At 42.9% G+C, this 20,877-nt stretch overlaps 1 protein-coding gene across 1 annotated transcript; it reads right to left on the bottom strand.

The window, feature by feature from the left end:
• Nucleotides 1-4,927: 4,927 nt before the first annotated feature.
• On the bottom strand, nt 4,928-16,527 carry crmp1 (collapsin response mediator protein 1). The gene is made up of 14 exons (XM_061084772.1): nt 16,168-16,527; nt 13,785-13,873; nt 13,346-13,530; nt 12,778-12,942; nt 12,188-12,249; nt 12,006-12,086; nt 10,332-10,400; nt 10,126-10,246; nt 9,270-9,426; nt 7,582-7,723; nt 7,326-7,496; nt 6,309-6,488; nt 5,164-5,329; nt 4,928-5,019 (listed from the first exon to the last, which is right to left on the bottom strand). Exons 1-14 carry the CDS (start codon nt 16,525-16,527, stop codon nt 4,928-4,930), a joined length of 2,040 nt encoding a protein of 679 aa, XP_060940755.1.
• Nucleotides 16,528-20,877: the final 4,350 nt, after the last annotated feature.

Genomic DNA, 20,877 nt, shown 5'->3' with positions numbered 1-20,877 from the left:
GAGAAAACTGTATATGTTTCTATAAGGGATAAATCATCCGCCAAGGCTCAACAGTCCCCACATGAAACCAATTGTAAAATCACAACATTTGTATTTTAATTACTGTATTTTATCTGCACCAACCAAAATGTTAAAAAATACACATTTCTGACCATATTCATACCAAAATGTAAAGGCTTCTTCCCTGTTCTACTCATACCACACTTACACGCCATTCTAGGAGTTTTTGCATTATCCCGCTTACTAATTAACAAAAAAACAAATGCAAATGAAAACATAGTGTCCTTGCTGGAGTGAAATATATATTGTCTATCCAAAAATGAAGCTCTCCTGAATTTTTACCTTATTTTGGGGCCGTTATTGCTCCTCGTTTACAATCTGGTCGTATTCAGAGAGATAAAGCATATTTTTGTTAATTGCACAGCTCAGAAATGTGCAGCAGGGACCAGAGGGACCATCAGTGGTAGAAGAGCAGCACAGCTGGCTCAGTAATGTGCCTGGATGCGGTTGATTCCCTGTTATTCTCAAACAGCGGTCCATACACTTTCAAGGGACAAGGAGTCCCTGTATAGTTATGGCACCTTTTCAGATGCTTGCACACCCAACACACACTCCACACACACACACACATGGAACAACTGTTTTCAATTCAGGTGATTTTCCGACCTGCTGCAGGGAAGAAAGACAGAAAGAAAAACTTTGCATAATTCCACTCTCACAAGCTCAATATTGCATCCCTTTGGTTTGCTCCCTGAGCAGATGGCAGCGGCAGCATGCAGGTCTCTGCTGGTCTCTGTGAAGGTGATGTTATCTGGATTCAGTTCATCTGCAGCAAAAGCCAGAAAATGTTCGATTCATATACGCAGTCTGTGGGTTATAAATAAAAATATGTGAGGCCAGTAGAACTCGAGGAGAAGCGAGGATCACAAATGTCAAAATGTGTGTGTGCGTCACCATCTGCTGCAAATAACAAATGCGCAAATAATCTATTTTGGTTATGATCTGTCCCTACACTGTACTTTAAAGAAGAAAACGATCTTAGCTTATTATTTCCCGTTGTGTTCTAACATTTACTACCTTAATTGTGTGTCTGCTTTTTTACTTTCTGTCCTTGTCTTATTTACCACCTCTGTGATTGTGAGGCCTCGCTGTAATTTCACCTGTGTCAAATTATACACTGCTGCATCCTCTGTGTATTTACTCTCCGTGCTCCCAGTCCGCTTTGTTGGTTTGTGTGTTGAGCTCCCCGGTTTGACCCTGTGTCTCTGTTTGTCTCCCTGGTCCTGTTTGCTACTCCAGTTTTATTCCTGTGCGTTCTCCTTTGTACCGGTGCCTGTTTGGACTTATATTTGCCTGTTCTAGCCCTAACTGGGTTCCTATGATATCCTCTGAGTGTAAGATTATTTAACTTTTTGTAAGTTTCCCTTTATTTATTTATCTTTCAGCATTGTTTTCTTGTTTGCATTTTAACAATCTGATTGATCATAAATATTTCTCTGTTTGTCTGAAGTGTTTGGCTTGATTTTCCCCCTTACAGCTTTGTTTGGGATTCTTCCAGCGGGAAGTCCACTATCACATGCCCAGTCTGATAAAGTAGCATATGCTAGTCTTTTTAGATGGATCATCTTGCTCATTTTATTATTTTACTCAAGCTACAGTCATTGGGTCAATGACTTATTAGGTTGCCTCAGGCTGGAGAAACTAAAGTTCAACTCCCCTGAAAAACCTGAATGTTTTTACCCAACCTGGTTTTGTTCTGGGCCAAGGAAATGGGATCTCTGGTCCTGGTCAACACCTGGGATGTGGAGTTTTGGTTCGAGTGGACAGTCGAGTGTTGCAGTGCGTAAAGCCTGCTTGAAATGAAAGCTCCCTCCATGTTGAATATGTTAAAGAGTGGTTTCATGCATCAACAGTCTCTCTCTCTGAACTTATTGAGCAAAGTGTTTTTACAGTACTTTGAAGTATCCTAAAATGATCTATTTTCTACAGTGAAAATCTTGAAATGATGTATTCCACAGTGAAAATGTTGGACTTTACTTTGAAAAATGTCCAAATCTATCTAGTAAAAACGTTTGCTATTCAGTATGATACATAATATTCCCACGGAGATTGATGAAAATGTCTCTCACACACACACAGAGGGAGAAACAACGAGCTGTGTGTGCAGCATACAGTGTCTCATGTGTGTAATGTTTGTTCCTATAGGAACCAGATCAGGTTGTCAACATGGCACGTTCAATCTTCATTGAAGCCTAATCTCCTGAAGCAAAGTCTGGGGAAATGTTACAATTATCACGACCAACATGTTTCCAAGGGCCTCCTGTCTTTTCGTTTCCCAGACAGTTTGATTTGATCAGTTTATTTTCCATTCACCCTTAAACCTGTTATTTTGTCATAGAAAGTTAGATTTGCATCGATCTGTGTGTGCGCAGCTCAATTGCTGAACTGTCGTCAGAAGGTCTTAATGGGACCTTTTTGAATCAAAGGGACACGAGTCTTCATCCATTATGGAGCAGGAAAGTTCTCATTCAGCACCAGTCTGAAAAGCAGTGTTTTGCTGCCCCCTGTGGTTGAAGCTCTCAGGCCTGTTTCTCCACTAACCCAACACAGCATCACTGGCAGGTAGGGTTGCACAGTGTACAAAACAGTGATGTTACAGGGTCATGTAGGTTAGTAGTTGAACCCCTAGGGGTCCGTAAAAACAGATTTCCAGGGGGCTGTCAGGCTCCAGATCCGGCCAATCATCCCATTCCCTGTTACATGACCAACACAAGCACCTGCCCACATGTTCTATTTTCCTTGAAGTATTTATACCAGCTATTTTCCTCAGGCTTTTCCCTGTGTACCCAGTTAGCTTTTTTTTTTACTTAAGCTGATCTGTCTTTATCCCTTTGCTTCAGTTTCTCTGCTGGATGTTACCAGGTCTTCACTTTCTTTAACATAGTGAGACAGAACATTTTCCAATATTTTTGTGGATTTCTCAGAATAATTCATGGATCTTGATGAAAGTAATCAGATATGTTTTGGGGACTGATATTTATAGATGTGTGCATGGTGCAGATCCAAATCAAAGTCCAGATCTACTGGGCCTTGGTGGAGGAAATTCCCTCAGGTCCATTCCAGTTTTTCATGTGTCCATTATATACTAGTATTGGGGCCAGTAGCTCTGTCAGACATTCATACTTGAAAATGTCAATATTTCATGAAAATAAGCCCCAAAAATTGTCAAATTGAAGTTTGACTAACAAGTGAATTATCATAAAATACTGAGAAATATAATCTTGTTACAGAACGTATTGCTTACAGTTTAATGTGCTATGTCTGAAAAGGATGTGAATAAAGAATGTGTCCCTAAATTCAATATTTGTAATCTGGTAGAAGATTTCAACCTGGTTCTACAGCAGAACTTCAGCCTCAAACCACTTCCATTTTTTGTAATGGAGGAAAGAATCGAGGTTTTGTGCCTCTGTCGACCTTATTCTTTTACTTCCAAAAACGAAAACCACTGATTTGTTGAACCCACATTGTCTTATTGGATCAATTAAACTTGAACAAAATGATCCGTTACAAATTGATTGGACTAGATTCAGCAGACACAGACCTGGCATCAGAAACCATAGCATCTAGAGTAGGTGCCGCCCCTAATGTTAACATAATTAGTATTAAACATAGAGGCATGTTGTTTTTTAACAACAGTCAAGTCTTTATTGATCATTAGTTGTTCCATTGGAGACACCAGATGACAGCAACCAAAACAGAGCAGCATAAAAACACTAAAAACATCCAGAATCAATACAATAAATTACTCAAATAAAAACAGCTTAAGATGATTGTCGGTGTGGTTTTGTGGTGATGCAGGAGGTGGAGCCCTTTTTACAGCGGTGAGTTCAACATGTCATTACAACAAATCCATCTGTGGCAGGAGTGACTTGCAGGAAACTAGCACACACATGTCATAACTTCTTTACTATGAAAGCCTAAATATGCAGGTAAAGCCATCAGAAAAGTCAAAAGTCAGCAGCACACGACTGTTTTTGTGTTTCAACGGCTCATCTAGTTATAGTATAACACTCAAGAGTAACATATTGCATATTTTATCTGATCAAGTGGAAGTTGCATTGCTTTTCTTGAAGTTCACAGTTATGTTTTGGACCTGGTAAAAGCTGGATCTATACCCACAGTTAAGTTAATGTACTTATGTTCAATAAGCATACGTTAAACAATATGAGAATACTGGACGTTTGTGCTGTTACTTACAAATGTGCCTGGAGTACAATTCTAAGTACAAGTAGTGCAAACTCTACAGACGCGTCCATGCAATACGTACTGAAGCCTATAACTGATCCACTTGAGTCACATTGAAACAGATATTGCCACTATTTGAAAAAGAAAATCGGATGCAGGAGAAAACTGTTGTTTCTTCAGCCGTCCACCAAAGTGGGTGAAGAGGAGGAGCACCATGTCTGAGCAGACTCACACAGCAAGACATGGAAAGTGAGGAGGAGTACGGAGGAAGTCATGCTCACGGGGGAGAGGAGACAAGAACGTTATTATGTCAAAGTGGGGTCACGTTTAGGTGCTTGGAGGGTGTTTTAACACCAGGTGTGTCTGAGTGTGTGTGAGTGTGTGTGTGTGTGTGTGTGTGTGTGTGTGTGTGTGTGTGCCCTGATTGTGAGTTACTCATGTTTCTGATTGAATTGGCTGATTAAAAATCACTCTCTTATTTGATTTGTAGTGCAAATGCATTTCTTCTCAGCGTCTGAAGGCAAATTGATTAAATCATAATAGTCTAAACAGAGTGTGTCACCATTGTAGTAGAACCAAAAATACAATGGTGTTCATTCATGCTTGTGTGCTCACACTCGCGGCCATACACACACACACACATACACAAACACTACAACACACTTTCTGCACAGTCACACATTCAACAGAGGTTGGTGATGTTGGAGCGACCACCGGGGGGCACCATAATACGGTGGCCGGAGCGACGTGGGATTTTGTCATCAAGCTGAGATCCTGAGAGATAAAGACAAAATTCAATTATGAGATTTATTCATTTCAGAATAAACTAGTAAACAGTATTTCTTTTGTAATTTAACATTTTTACCTTCCATCTAACATGATGAATCAGTGGATTTTAGAACATACAATGTCAGGTACCTGATAGGCTGAAGTTGGACTGGTGGAGATTGCGTACTGGTGGTGGGTGGGTCGAGGTGGGTGATGTTCTTGCTGACGGAGAAGGAGTGATATATTTGGGTGCAGGAACGACATCATGCACAGGACCATCGTACATCCCACGAGTAACACCCTGCTTCGCCTTCACCTAGATAAAAAACAAACATCTATTAATCATCTCTTCATAAACAAAATAGTTTTTAATGAAACATTTGTATTACTGTGAAATATACTTGGTAAAATCAGTACGGCTGCATAAGACAGTGTAACCAGTATATGTTGCTTGTGCTGTTATATTATATTGTTTCATACCTTTTATAATTAGGACTGACCTACATTTACAGTATCTTATACCAGTGGTTCCCAAATTAGGGATGGGGACCCCTTGGGGAAATTGCGAGTCACAGAAAGGGGCTTGTGAAAGGATTAAATTAAATACCATTAAAAACCAATTTAAAATAGCATATTTTAGCCATACTTGTTACAAAAGATTAAATATATGTTCAAATTTGCATTTTTTTGTCATTTTGTTGAATTCCATCCTCATTTACTCTGACCTAGCAACATCTATAATGAAGTGTTAATTTTATATAGATACCAAGATTATTTAAATAGACCCTGTAGTTGCAGATATATATACATCATTCATTTCGAGCAGGGGTCTGCTGAGAGGGCAGGTATTAGGGGTTTAGATCAAACCAATAAAAAGGAATCCAACAATCTTTTCTTTAACCCATGAGGTGATAATGACAGATTAGTCGTCACATCAGCTGCGGAAGGTTAATTTATAGCATTTGATACGTTACAACATGTGGAGAACACAGGGAGAACCAGCTCAAATCAATGTACTCTGGGAGAATACAGGTCATAAGTCTGGCATCGTTATTTTGTGGGTGTAAAGGTTGGGAACAACTGTGCTATACTGTAAATTCAGGTAAATGCTGAACCCTAACACTAACCCTGGAATACTGTTAGTAAGCCAAATAAAGTGAATGTTTGAAATGTATTAGTGCAATGCATCTACACTGGGTGTGGATGTGTTATCTAATCTAATCTTGAAAGTGGAACTCTTTTACATTACCTATTTTTCATTCTGCTTTTTTGTTTTAAACGTCAGTGTTCTCTACCTGGTCCCTGAACTTGACGCGCTGGTAAGCCTGGTCCGAGAAGGGCTTGCAGGGGATGAAACGGCCGGTGCCCTGCTGAGCCTGCAGCTTCCCATCCTCACAAACCACCCGACCATGACTCAGCACCAGCGCTGGACCTCCACGACACTCCAGACCCTCAAAGATATTGTATTCTGAAGCCTGTGAGCGAGCAGGGACAAAAATATACGAGACAGAGAAAGTGAAAAAAAAGGGAAAGACAAAGATTTGTCTCCACCACCACCACAATTTAGAACAGCAAAACCTTTCACTGTGCTATTACAGCAGGCTTTGTATTGTAGCTTAACAGATGCAGCAAAATGCCACAGAAGATTGGGGGTGAATAAGTGACAGAGGCAGTGTGAATCCAGGGGGATGGTGGAGAGCTGTACCACAGAATGGGTGAGGGGTGAAGGGGGATTAGAACCTAAAGCCGGCAGCAGTCTGGATTAGAGGGTTTGACAGTGGCAGAGCAGACGGAATACATTAACCACTGTGTCACATCTCCACTGTATTGTGTCACATTGCTCGAGGCAAATTTTCCCCTCTGAGGCCGGGCAGTCTCCTGCACTTAAATACATCGTTTGGTGTGGAAGTTTAAAGGGTCAGTTTATTCTTTTCCTCTTCATCAGTTTGCACGAAAAAAGTTTATCAATGTCCTCTGGTGGCAGCTTATTGTGCAGAGAGTTTTGCTTTTATCCGTCCAGGTTTTTAAGACAACCATCAGTATCTGCTGCCACCCCAATGCAAAGGGGGTGAGCGGAGTTTAAATCGTGGAGCTCAAAGGATTAAAGCCCTGCAGCCCTCAGTGAGGGCACAAATTGTCACATTTATCGTTAGTATTATCAGTGATGACTGACAGGACAGGGGCACTTCATGGGTTAATCAGATTTTAGCTGTGGCCAGTGCTCCTGGAGACACCATGACCTTGGGGTGAGGAGAATCTTCAGATATCTACAGATATGAGAAAGTCCAGTCCTGTTTTCTTTTTGTCCTCACCGACTGCTGGACTCTGGCTGAGATGGTTTTGGTGCTGTTAGGGTCCCAGATGACGATGTCGGCGTCGGAGCCCACCGCTATCCGGCCCTTACGTGGGTACAGGTTGAAGATTTTAGCCGCGTTGGTGGATGTGACGGCCACAAACTGGTTCTCGTCCATCTTCCCCATGGCCTGAGAGACAAATAAAATAAAGTCACACTCAAAGCTACACACTAGATACACACACACATACACATACACACGGCCATTCACTCACCACACCCTTGTCCCAGACAACAACCATTCTCTCCTCCACGCCATTGACTCCCTCGGGGATGAGGGTGAAGTCATCTTTACCAATGGCTTTCTGAGACGTGCTGTAGGCGCAGTGAGCACTGCCCACCACCTGGAGGTCCCCACTGTACACAGGCACAAAAAGGACAGAAAAGGATCAGCATAGTCTTAACACTGTAGTTATTAAGCTGTCAAACATTATATTTTACCAGCAGATGTTTGAAAAAAAACAAATTTCACACACTCACAGATATCAGCCCCTTAAAATGCCTGATATTTTTTAAGGATAGATGGATAGATGATAGATGATAGATGATAGATGATAGATGATAGATGATAGATGATAGATGATAGATGATAGATGATAGATGATAGATGATAGATGATAGATGATAGATGATAGATGATAGAGGATAGAGGATAGATGGATAGATGGATAGATGGATCGATGGATAGATGGATAGATGGATAGATGGATAGATGGATAGATGGGCTTCATTGATCCCACACTGGGAAATTCCAGAAGAGGTGAAAACATAACCTCATTGGTGTAATTTCTCCTGTTAGCCACCAGCTGTCCTCAGTGAGCACACTAGTTAAAGTACAAGTCATGTTGTGGCCTGGGGCAAGAAACAAAAAACAGCCAGTGGAACTAGACAGACTGGTGCATCGCAGCTGGAGCACTGGTCCCTCAAGTATTAACTAGAGCACATAAAGACTGTTTTATCAAAAACATTATCACCACATGCTTCCCCTCCTGGTACGCAAGAGGCTGAATGTGACTGATAAAGACCAGACACTATCATCACGTCTCAACCAGGCCCTTTTAATTATTTGTTAATTACTGTCATGAGCTGTCTGTTCATTGCCACGATGCAGAGAGACTGCCTATTATGGAAATAGCTGGGTTTGGTGAGGGAGAAAGAGTTGCGCTATTGTACGCATCACTGAAAAAGCAGTGGGGTGACAGCATGGACCCGCCTTGAGAAGCTGGAGTTGCAGACAAAGGGCGGAGGAGCAGCAAGGAGGAGGAGGAGGAGGAGAGGGAGGAGGAGGAGCAGGGAGGTACTTGGTAGCCAAGGCAACAGATGATGAAGGATTCTAGCTCCTGTGCTATTTATGGAATCTGGGACAGTTAAATGTGTACAGCAGGAGTTTCTGTGCATTTTGTATGTGTGTGAATGTGTGTCAGAGGTGAGTTTGGTCTGGAGTATTTAATCCTCACAAACCACAACTTAACTCGCCATTTTCACGTATTTTACATGAGACGCTTCATCCATTATTAAGTCTCTGTCATCTCCCTCCTCCTTTCTGCCCACCTCCTCCTCATGCATATTGGTACACCTTCCCCCCATCTGTTTTCTCTCTCTCACTGAAGCTGCTGTGACACTGTGCATGGCACCAGCTGCCTGTTTGTGGCTGGAATAGCAAGAGAACGTCTCGGGGCAAACAGATGGAGTTAGATCCTTGCCGGTGTCTCCTTTGGTGTCATCCAGCTGATTTGCATTTCACTTTGTGCAGAGGTTATAGCTAAATGAATCCCTTTGTCTTTACTCAGTATTGAAGTTTGTAGTCTAGTGTTTTGGGAAACACACTTTAGGCTGAGACCTCAGTACACACACGTACTTTGCATCCTGTGCATTGACTTGCTGAGAAGGTTTGGGAACTTACCAAGCCAGCAGTGTTTGGAGATGGTCTGGAGTTGTGGGATCAGTACTCAGAGGAGGAGACGTCACATAAGCTGCTGCTTTGGCCCAATTCTTGCTCCAGTAGTGAGAACCGTCAGTGGCCAGGCTGGCTGTGATCGGCTCGCCAAAAACTACAGAACCTGGAGAGGAAGATGTGCCGATTATATTCAGACTGTAAACATAAAGATCATTTTCAGGTTCATTATTTAAACTTGGGTTTACAGGCTCTGATGCTCAGAAAACATCACTTTCCTCCAACTGTCCATTGCTGCTGCTCCTCTTTTCAGCCTCTGTATGAAATGCTTGGTTAAAGCTCCTCTTTCGAAGGCCCCACCTCCTGATAAAGCCCATTCGCTCTGATTGCCAGGTAGCCCACTCTGTTGTGATTGGTCAATTGCTTCCATCATACATCATATTATCTCCTATAATCCTTCAACACCTGATGTAACATGTGTGTTTGTCCCTTTAAGACCAGGAGTGATGTTTCTCTGCTGAGCTGCTACATGTTTGAGGAAGAGGAGGAAGGTGATGATTCTGGCGAGTAAGAGGCCACAGATGTAAAGACTGACACATGTTAATTCACAGCCTCTGAAGCAGAAACGGGAAATAAATACACTCGAGAGTTGAAAATGTTGAAGGTTTTAATCATTTTAATTTTTTGCTCTAAAGGCAGAGAAATAAAGGTTTCACTGACAAACCCCTCAGGCTTGAGGAGGTTGCTTTGAGACTTTGTTGAAGTTGTAGATGACGCCTCAGGTCTTAAAGGGTTCAAATATATTCACTGATTAAAACTTAAATCAAAATCAAAGGAATAAATTTAATAAAACAAAGTGGCTGACCTTTCCTCCTGGCCTGGGCGATGGTGTCAGCTGCACTCTTGCTCATCACCTTGGTGATGTAGACAGGACAGTTCACGCGGTTACCAAGAGTGATGGCACGGAACACTGCCTCGGCCTCCAGCTGCACAGGGGGGGGGGAGTAAGGAAGTGTTAAAACCTGCACAGTGATGGATGGCTGCTCAGACAGTGCGGTGCATGAGACTCACCTCTTCAGGACGACTCAGAGGATGGCCTTCAGGTCCAGTGATTCCCATCCCGAGGATTTTTCTCTGTTCCTAAAGAGCACAACAAAAAAGAAAAAACAGTTTCAAAATGATCTGCAGACGCACCACAATGCCTGTCAAGTCACGTTTTACCCACAGTGCTTGCTCTTTTGTTCCGTTTGCTGTTATCTCATGACTGTCAAATTAAAATCTCATGCGCTGTCATACCATCAAAGAAGATATAGTGTTCGTTGTAATCGTAGAAAGCCAGCGCTCGGTGGGACGCTGGCTTCTGTTCCTGTTCATCTGACAGTCAAATCAAACAGAAAACCAACCCCCACCCTCTCTTCCTTGATTTTAACTCTATACACTGCGTTTCATTATTATGCATCAGAGCCCCTTTATCATTCATTACCCTCACATACATCATGGTTCTCAACATAAATCCCCCCCCGTTAATCAGGACCATCATCATTCCCTTAATCATGGCTTTTATCGTCATTATCAGCACCTTCGCTCCCACCATCGTAATCACCGTTGCATCATCATCATTAGTACAATAACTGTCAAAAGATAAAACTGTCACTCTCAGCTGCAGCAGCAAAAATAAATCCTGTCCCTCCCCGAGACCTGCATGTTACGCAACAAGATTATTTTTCAGTGACAGTGAAGGAGTACACACGTAGAGGATTGGCGGTGATACAGTTCAGCCAATCTACTGTTTGTTGTTAAATATGTCACCACAGTAAACTACTTAAGGTTGTGATGGTGCCGCGACTCATGTAGACACAATGAGCTCTACATAACTTAATTTCCTGTTTTATTTTGTTAAGTCTTCTCCTCGTGCATTTGTGTCAATTCTACTTCCTGCCAGTTTTTCCATTCACCTGTTAACAATTATCCAGTCTCAATTCCTTGTTTTTAAACCCCCTGTGGTTCACTTCCTGTTTGCCACATTGTCTTTGGTCTCCTGTCCTGCAAGCTCTGTGTATGACCTCTGCCTGTTCTGCACCTTGATTACTGCCTCCTCCTCTGAGTTGTGACGCTTTGTGAGTTTTAGTTTTGTGAGTTTTTCTAAACTTTCTAGGAATTTTTATCCATTTATTAACCTGCTGATCCTCTGCCTTGCTGGGCCGTCACTTTTTGTTCATTGCGTTATTTTAAAATAAACTTTGGCACAGTGGAACTTCCTTTTATTGTTTTGCGTGACCCCCAATCAGGTTTTGTGTTTTGGCCATCATGGTCACCATTTGCCACTAAGGGACAGAGGAGATTATGGAGCTGTATCAGCTGTTATCGGCGATGTATGCTTTTCATTCTGTATTATTCTTTATCCCGACAGGATGCCTATCAACATCTGGCAAAGGGACTGCTGATGAAAAGTAGCCTGTCAGTGAACATATGTATTTAATTTGTGGGAGGCTGTGGCTCAGGAGACAGAGCGGGTCGACCACGACCCAGAAGGTCCCAGTCTCTCCCATTCCACGTGCTACAGCATCCTCAGGCAAGATTCTGACCAACATTGCTCCTGACGACTGTGCTGGCAATTTATGAGTTATGTATAATAAAGTGCTGAGTGGTCGGTTAGACTAGAAAGTACTATATAAATACAGAATGTTGATCAATGTACATTTTCCTTTATCAAATAAATAAATGCACAAAAACAAATAAACCCACCTGAGCAATCAGGTCTCCGTTCTCAGCATGAACTAACACCACAGCACCGAGCTGCTTCAGGAAGGAGAACGCCTCGTAGAGCTGAGAGAGTCCAGAGAACCCAGAAGAGGAAAGTCACAGATTAACATGAGGAAATAAGTGCAGTATGTGATAAATTCTACCAATGATTTACTGAAACATACCTGTGAATCTGACATCTGGTACAGACCCTTATAAGCCATGTACACCTGGAACGAGTTGACACCTGAGAGGAATGGGAGCAAAGAATGTATTCATGACAGGAAGGTGACGGAGGGAAAATCAGAGGCGAGAAGAAAATGTCTGCGAGTGCAGCCAAAAACATTTATCACAAAATATAAATAATAAAATCCAAACCGCGATGGACAAGCTCGTCTGGCATGCAGTCCATGTTATTACAACTCAATTTTAAATCTGAGGGAAATTGCTCACACAAGCAGCAGAAGAAGCCTTGGCTCCGTTACGACAATATTTTGTCGCTGCCCCCAAAGGAAAAGTGATCTGTTACTTAAAACAGATTACAAGCTAAATCGAGACACTGCCACCCTGTCAGAACCGCAACCAGAACAATGGCTGTAGGCCGAGCCTTCGCTGTAAGAAGATTCAGCGCTGGGCCAAATTGTTTCTAAATCTGTTCCTATTGTTGTTGTGAAATGGCTCCAAGAACAAGCACGAACTTAGAAGTGAAGTGGGAATTACAGCACTGACCACAGCTCTGAGATATCATAGAATAACTAAGGACTTCATGAGGTACCTTTATCTTGCACCAGCAGCTCCAACTCATCTGTGACAGTCTCATTCCACTGGGGGATGTCTACGTGCAGGGAGTAGTCACAGCAGGCCTTCTTATCCGCAGCCTCCTGCCAGCGCTCAAACGCCTCCAGCAGTCTGTCCCCGGGCTGGGGGGTCACATGGTCAACTGAGAGGTGAGGAGGGGTCAAAGGTTAAGAAGGAAAGAGTGCAAAAGACGTTCCATCCATCATCTATACCACTTATCCTTCGAGGGTTGTGGATGTGTACTGGAGCCAAACCCAGTTGGCATTGGTGCAAGAGGCGGGGTTCATCCTGGAAAGGTGGACAGCGAATCACAAGGCCAATAGAGACAAACAACCATCCACACTCACGTTCACACCAGTGGTCAATTTAGAGTCTCCAATTAACCTAACCCTAGTCTGAATGTCTTTGGACTTTTGGGAGGAAACCACAGAAAACCCATGAAAACACAAAGAGAACATGTCATCTACACACAGAAAGGCCAAACTGGATTTGAATCTAGCTGTGAGATGTATTTGATTTGGTCACAGACTGAATTCCACACTCACTGATCATGGTAGTGCCTCCAGCAAGTGCAGCCTTGGTGCCTTGGAGGAAACCATCGACAGGCTGGGTGCCCAGGAAGGGCTTCATCAGACAGGTGTTGACATCTATTCCCCCTGGTATCACCATGCGGCCGTTCGCCTCGATCACCTCCACTCCCCCCGGGACCACCAGATTCTCCCCCACCTGCCTGCCGAGGGTCAGGAGGATGAGATGGAGGCACGAAGTATGAAGGGGTGAAGAGATGATAGGAGAAGTGTGGATGTGGATGTGGATGTGGATGTAGATGTGGATGTGGATGTGGATGGGGATGACATGTAGGTCGTGGTGGATGGAAGAGTGGAAAAGAAAGAGAATAAAGAAGGGAAATCATTATCATTAAAGAAGTAAACATTCTTAAACTTGTACTTTATGCCTAGGGTGTTTAGTTCCTGATATACGCACTTGATGACCCCGTCCTCAATGTAGACGTCTGCATAGAAAGACTGGTCATCGTTGACGACCCGCCCTCCTTTGATCAGCAGCTTCTCACTCTGCAGGGGAGGGATACAGAGAGAGAGAGGGAGGGAGGGAGGGAGGGAGGGAGAGGTGCAGGAGGGGTTGAATTCAATGACATCTTGATACACAATCACGTACGTAATCCATGGCTTTATAGCGATATTATGACTCGGTGCAGTAGAAATAGATAAGTGGAAAGAAATGCATGGTCCAACTGGTGCTGTTCATGGGTTGGGTCCAATACAAATATTAACTATTTAGCATTTATCATAGATTTAAAAACAATCAAACACTGAGTATTAAAAGGCCTGGTGTTAAAACAAGCACGATTTCATCAGACTATCATGTGCCCACACTTTCTACCAACATGACTGCCAACAGCATCAGGGAGGAGGTTAGGTCTCCATGGTAACCAGTGATCATCCATGGTTCCAGATGACAGCAGTCAGGACCCTTACAAGAGGAAATATGTGACTGCAGTGAGATGAAATGCACTGCGATGCAATAGTATTTCTTTGTATTCACTTTTCATTTAATATTTGGCTCATCTGGTATTTGAATAGAGGTTCTCTGCACAATGCGTCCTGACAAGAGGAAGCATCTTTGCTCAGATCCAGCCTCACACCTCTGAGTTGTTCTACAGGAGCCGTTGATCGCGTGTGACTCCAGACTCAAGTCGACTGAGTTAATCCCTCTGACAAACATTGAGATTACACAACCCTGTCCCAACCTGAGCAAGGGTACGCGCTCGACTTGACGCCGGGACACTTGACAATTGTCACTTCAGCGTCGTGGCTTTGCTGTTTGACACAGGAGATCCAGCACCGTGGAGGGGCCTTCTGATCTTTGCTGCCTCGCTAAGAATTTAATCCCCCCCCCCCCCCCCCGTCTCTCTGCCGGCTCTGGCGGCAGGGATTTGCATACACAAGCGGAGAGAGAGAGAGAGCTTCACCGGCCAGGCCGCCGGGTCTCTTACCGTCAGGTGGGAGATGCTGTTCTTCCCGTGGTAGCAGTTCCCAGACATTGCTTTCTCCGTGCAGCTCTGCCCCCGGGACACTCAACCCAGTACCGTGCTGCCCTGCGCTACAACTCCGCTCCCCTTTTATCTTCCTCTAGGGATTGTTGCTTTTTGTTTGCGTGTGTGTTTGTGTGTGTGGGAGGGAGAGGGAGAGGGAGGGGGGAGAGACGAATCCTCCGCCGTACGGCTGCGCAAATGATGCGTACAGCGTGAAGCGTGCTGCGTTCATGGCACCGACAAAGACGGTGTAGACGCGAGCTCCCTCACACCCCCTTCTTGCTCAGACACACACAGAAAAACACACACATACACACACATACACACACACATTTCGTCATTCTGCATAAAGCGCTCCCTAGTTCACAACTAAATCCAACCCTAACCTAATTCTAACTATAACCCTGATGCAAGTCTTAACACAAAAACAGCCATATGAAAGTAACTCAGAAAGTGAGGACCGACCAAAATGTTATATGACATTCCAAATCATTCTTCACTCCATGAGGTCTAGGCTCAACATTGTTCCTACAAACACGTCTAGACAAGTACACACATAGTCACGTCTCTATGACTTCAAAGGACATTATATTGACTTACAAGGATTTTGACGAGACTTACTCTAATCTTACAATGTGCCAAACCTAAACCAAACTTAAACTTAAACCTAAACCCAATCTAACATAACATAAACAGAATGTCAAGATAACCCTAAATAACCTTAAAATGTAATGATTTTCAATTTAGTAATTGGGGCCACTGAACATAAGTAATACCTCTCACACACACACACACACACACACATGTGAGGACACAACAACAACACAGCTCGGCTCAGTCTGTCGCTGTCCACTTCAGCACCACACTCGTCACTGAGCCTCTCCACGCACCCGTGTGTTTTTTTTTTACAGTTTTCTTTGAGCTCAGAAGACCCGTAAACTAAAATCACCGAACTGCAATGCAGCACAAAAGTTCATCAGTTATGCAGAATGATTTTTTTCCTTCAGAGCTGCTGTCTATAAGCCATCAGGACAAATCCTGACAGACAGCAGTTCTAGTTTTCCAAAATGAGGCCCACAGCATCTTTTGTTTAATTATTTAAAGATATTTACATGCTACTTTCATCCAACATAAATAATACTCTTTGTTCTTTCTCCAAGTGGAGCAATAGTTCTCCTCCAGGCCTACATCGGTTTGTTCCTACAATAAACTATTTATTGGGAAGCCTTTACATAAATTACATCCAACTTTGCAACCATAAACCCCAGACAGACGCAGAGAGAAAATGCCAAGAAGTAAAACTATCATCCATACCTTTCCATCAGGGGTTTCCTTCCCCGTTGAGAATCTGACCTCGACACCGGGGTGTGAGTCGTCGCGCTCCCCGGGCGAGTTGCCACTGGACCCCTCCTGGGCCTGGTTGCTGTCGGGCGTCTTCCCGGTGGCTTCATCACCGGTGTCCAGGAGCCTCTCCCGGCTGCCGCTCCTCGGGGTGCGGCTCCCTCTCCTCCCCACCGCCAAGTTATCGAAGTCGATGGTCTTGCTCTCGAACGCTCCCTCCACGGAGCTGAACATGCCGTAGGATTTCCGATGGTTCTGCCCGGTGGGGGTCGGTCCCGCCAGGTAGACCGGCAGCTCATCCTCCCGGTTCCACTCTCTCCTGCAGTCAGACATATTGTGTCTTCACCCCCGCCCCCCTAAGCTGTAACGATGGAGACAGCAGCCTGGCTGGTTTTATATCTGTAACCGGGTCAGGGTCCCTCCTCCCGGGCGCTCATTCGATGCTGTCAACTGTGAAAAGCATGCAGTTGTCTACATGCTACCTAAGAACCCCGCCTCTTAATACACGCACACACACACACACACACACACACACACACACGCACACACACACACACACACACACACACACACAAATGAGCACACACACGAACACTAGTGAAATGATGCAGTGCTCCAGTTTTGAGTGCTGGTATGTGGAAAGCTTTACCTCTGCAAAGGCCCATTTATTGACCATATAGTTCACACATATACAAATAAAATAAATGCATGGCTTTCTACCCCCCACCTCTTTGTCTTTGTCTCTGTCACCCCTCTCTCCTTTTAAATGTGGGGGCTGTGCATGAGCAGATCAGCGGATTAGCAGCCCGTGTCATCTCTTAACCCACATCTGCAGGGACAGACAGATTGGAAAAAGGACTGGGTGCCATCAGAGTTAACCAAGGAGCCAGTCTATAGGCCCTTATCCCATTAGACACACACCGTGACCGTCTGCATAACACACACACTCACAACTTATTGACTATTGTTTATCAAAGTGCCACTAAAACTATTCCTCATCCCATCAACAGACAGCAGATTTACATGTTTCTTTACACACTATCACTGAATGTTAGATGCACTTAGGTTCCCCCCAGATTTAAGACGTCAATGAAATGTTTTATCTATAAACACTATTTTGTACCTTATACACTTAAATACTCACTGAGAAGCTCTGATCAGACCCTCTTTATTGTCCCCTTTGTAAGCAAGGTGGTAAAAAAATACATTTAAAACATCTTGTTTTTTCTTGCCTATATGTTTTCCGTAATGATGTCACTGTTTTATTTTTTTATTATTTATTGTATTTCTTTTGTTCCTTATTTATATAGATATCAACATAATAATCTGTCTTTTAATTGAGTCTAGTTGTGTAACTTGCTATCTTTTATTCTGTCTGTTCTTACTTAGATCTGTTATTTTCTGTGTTTTTTTGTTAAGTCCCAAACTATGACTCTTGTCCTGCTGTTTCCCATTTGTATGTGTCGAACCTGCCTCATTTCAGTTGAAGACATGACCATGTGACAGAGAGCCAGCATGCACCTGCACACTGACACTGAGGCATCGTTCACTTTATTTACATCTCCACTTTACCTACTGTGACATGTTAAACATGTCTGCTGTGTAAAACGGTCTATTGGGCAGCACTGGCAGAGAATGAGTGCACCATGTGGCTCGAGCTCACTGTGAGGCTCTGACCTGCAGCAGGTGCTTTTATCTTGACTGACCCCGAAACCAGTGACCTGAACACTCATGGGACGATGGCTGGTGTGCGCCATCAGGGAGAATTTAAATCTTGTTCCAGGCAGCGACAGTCGTTCTCATGGCCCATGGGGGATACACAGCATTTGTATACACTTTACAATATGGGTAAATCCTGTTTAATTAATACATAACTAATGTTGTAATTTAGGATTAATCAACGGTTCCTGCATCAACTGATCTCACAGTCCAGCTACTTGGCATCAAATCTTCTGAATTACATAAAAAAAAGGATAGGCTACAATTTCGCTTTTATTAATCAAACTGGTGCTTCAGAACTAAACCTCCTTCAGGCTGTCATAGACTTTCATGCAGGTCTATGACCCAACTGTGAGTTAATATTCTGACGGTCAAAGAACTCAAAGCAAATTTAAATCACAACACAAAACCTTAACTTATATTTCATTATAATCCACACAGGTCTCTGGTCAATCAGTGTAAACAGTTCTGGCACTATGTAGAGTACATATATAGGATAAGGTCTATATCATATAAATATACTGTATATGTTGCTTAAATAACCTAAAATCAGCTGAAATCCAATAAAAAGGACAAATCCTTCCCACGCATTATCAACCTTTATGAAAACAGGATAGACTTCATGTTAATACATATAAAATTAGATAACAGACATAAAAAGCAGTATTTTATCAAACTGTTCTTCACATGTAAACATCTCTATGCTGCTGCACTACAAAATCAGCTTCATACGTGCATTAAATGTTAATGTATCGTAACTGTGAGTCAGTGTTCATCAGCTGATGATCCAGGAACTCAAAGTGACTCCATTAAATACAGTGAGGTGATCATTTCGTGACAACGAGCAACTTTTCACCTGCATTATTGATACGTTAAATCATACGTTCCTTAAAGGGACTCTTACCTTTGTTGCATTTTTACACTTTTTGTGGATAAGGTTAAATTGGTATTAATAAGGTAATGACACTCTAAAATGCAAGACAGACCCACCAGGAGTTAAAACAAACAATTATTTCACTCTCGTAATATTTAGTGAAAACTTCAACCAATAAAATTCCTCGGACCGAAGGACCTTATTGGCCGACAGACCTGTCTGTTTGCTGCATGGAAACAGACAGGAAGCCCGTCTGCTTCTTGTGGCGCATTCGGGCCCGCGTCATCAAGGCGCGTCTTCAACTATATGGTTTGTTTTGATTCCACGGCAGACAGGAGCGAGTAGCGACCGTATCGACCGTAGCGACTGACGATGGCAGACCAAAGTGGTCCACGGCGTACTGAAACAGCCGCTCCCAGGGGGAAAAACAAAAGTTTAAAACACCGCGGAAGGGAACGAGGGTGTGGGGCATTGGAGGAAGGCGGGATGATTTGAATGTGCTGTAATTCTCAAATGCAACAAAGGTAAGAGTCCCTTTAAGCAGTCGATGTATTATGAATTATTAGTCATTGTCTTTTCCAGCTTTTTTGAAAACATCTTGTTTTAGACAGAGATCATGGGTAAAAGACAAACTCAATTAAAGATTTATACAATACATTTTAATCTGGATGATGTCAAAATTCTGATGAAATAACTGCACATAGCCTCTCTAAATATGAATGGACAATTATCTATAAATTCATGTTTTTATACGAGATTAAATCTCTTTTCATTCTTCATTATTCTATAATTGTTCAGTTATGATTTCCCCCAAACAGTAGAATAGATTATAAGTGACGTAATTGAGCAAACGCTTGAAGGGGTGACAGAAATTGTTAAAATCCTTTGGCTGTCCCAGGATCAAGGAACAAGAAGGATAACGAACCAATCAGATGCTTTGACTATTTGATAGGCGTTTACTTCCCCCTATTAGAGGCGAGTCTATTTTAAAGAAGGACGGTGCTAAAGTTGCGGGGATGTTTATAGACCAGAGACTTGGGATCAGCCAGTGCGGGTCTCTGGTTTCACTGGTGTAAGTGGAGCGGACCGAAGCTGTGCACCATGGAGAGCAGACACCACATTTAAACTCGGGAGAACATTTCCCTTGATGTGCTGAAGAAATCTGCTCATTCACACAAGTAAGATTTGTTCACACCATGTTGTTTTACTTTGTGTTTATTTCTTCGCAGGTTTAGTGTTGATTATGTACTTGGCATGAAGTTTGCGTAAACTGGGGCAATGACTGAGTTTGGGTTTGCAGGAACAAGCTGAGTAACTGCAGTATAGGCCTGTAATCAAAAGAGATTCAAATGTACCCATCCATATTTTCATTTCACTGTCAGGCAATTTAAAAACCTGCCTTCATGTGCCACTTGGTTTAGTTTTATTGTGAGATATTGCAGCAGATATTCCATTAATGGCTTTTATCATATTTCTTCTCACAAAGTTGATTCACACTGAGTAGCAAAGAGTCCGTTTGTTTTGTTTGTTTGTTTGTTTGTTTGTTTGTTTGTTTGTTTGTTTGTTTAAAATGGAAGGTGTTGGGCTTTATATTAGTCGTAAATTATCCAGTGGAAATGTTCCTCTGAAAAGTTCTCAGTTCACAGACTCCACTGCTTATCTGTGCATTTCTGCAATGTATAGACTAACAACAGCAACAACAGCAAGAATAAGAAGTATAAATCTATAACAATAACAATAAATGTGTTTGATTTATGGGTGCAAGTCACAGCCGAAAGTTCTAGACCACATACAGGATAAGCGGGCAGAAGGAGCTGGAAGAGTACGACTTGGTGGTATAGGTGCTATAGGTTATGACAGCCTTAAAAGTAAGATGGATAATTTTTTCATCAATGCAGTGTTTGATAAGAAACCAGTGTAGTTATCACAGGGGTGATGTGTTCTCTGCAGTTGAAGTTTATGCAGAAGCTTGAGAGGCCATCCAGGAGGGAGAGCGTTGGGATTGCAGTGCAGGATATTTACCTGGATGTCTGTGCTGTTTGGTGGGAGTTTCGCGCGGTTGTCGTCATGTATTTAATTACCTTTGCTTA

Source organism: Limanda limanda, chromosome 2, assembly GCF_963576545.1.
Source record: "Limanda limanda chromosome 2, fLimLim1.1, whole genome shotgun sequence".
NCBI lineage: Eukaryota > Metazoa > Chordata > Actinopteri > Pleuronectiformes > Pleuronectidae > Limanda > Limanda limanda.
This window is presented reverse-complemented; position numbering and strand designations above follow the sequence as displayed.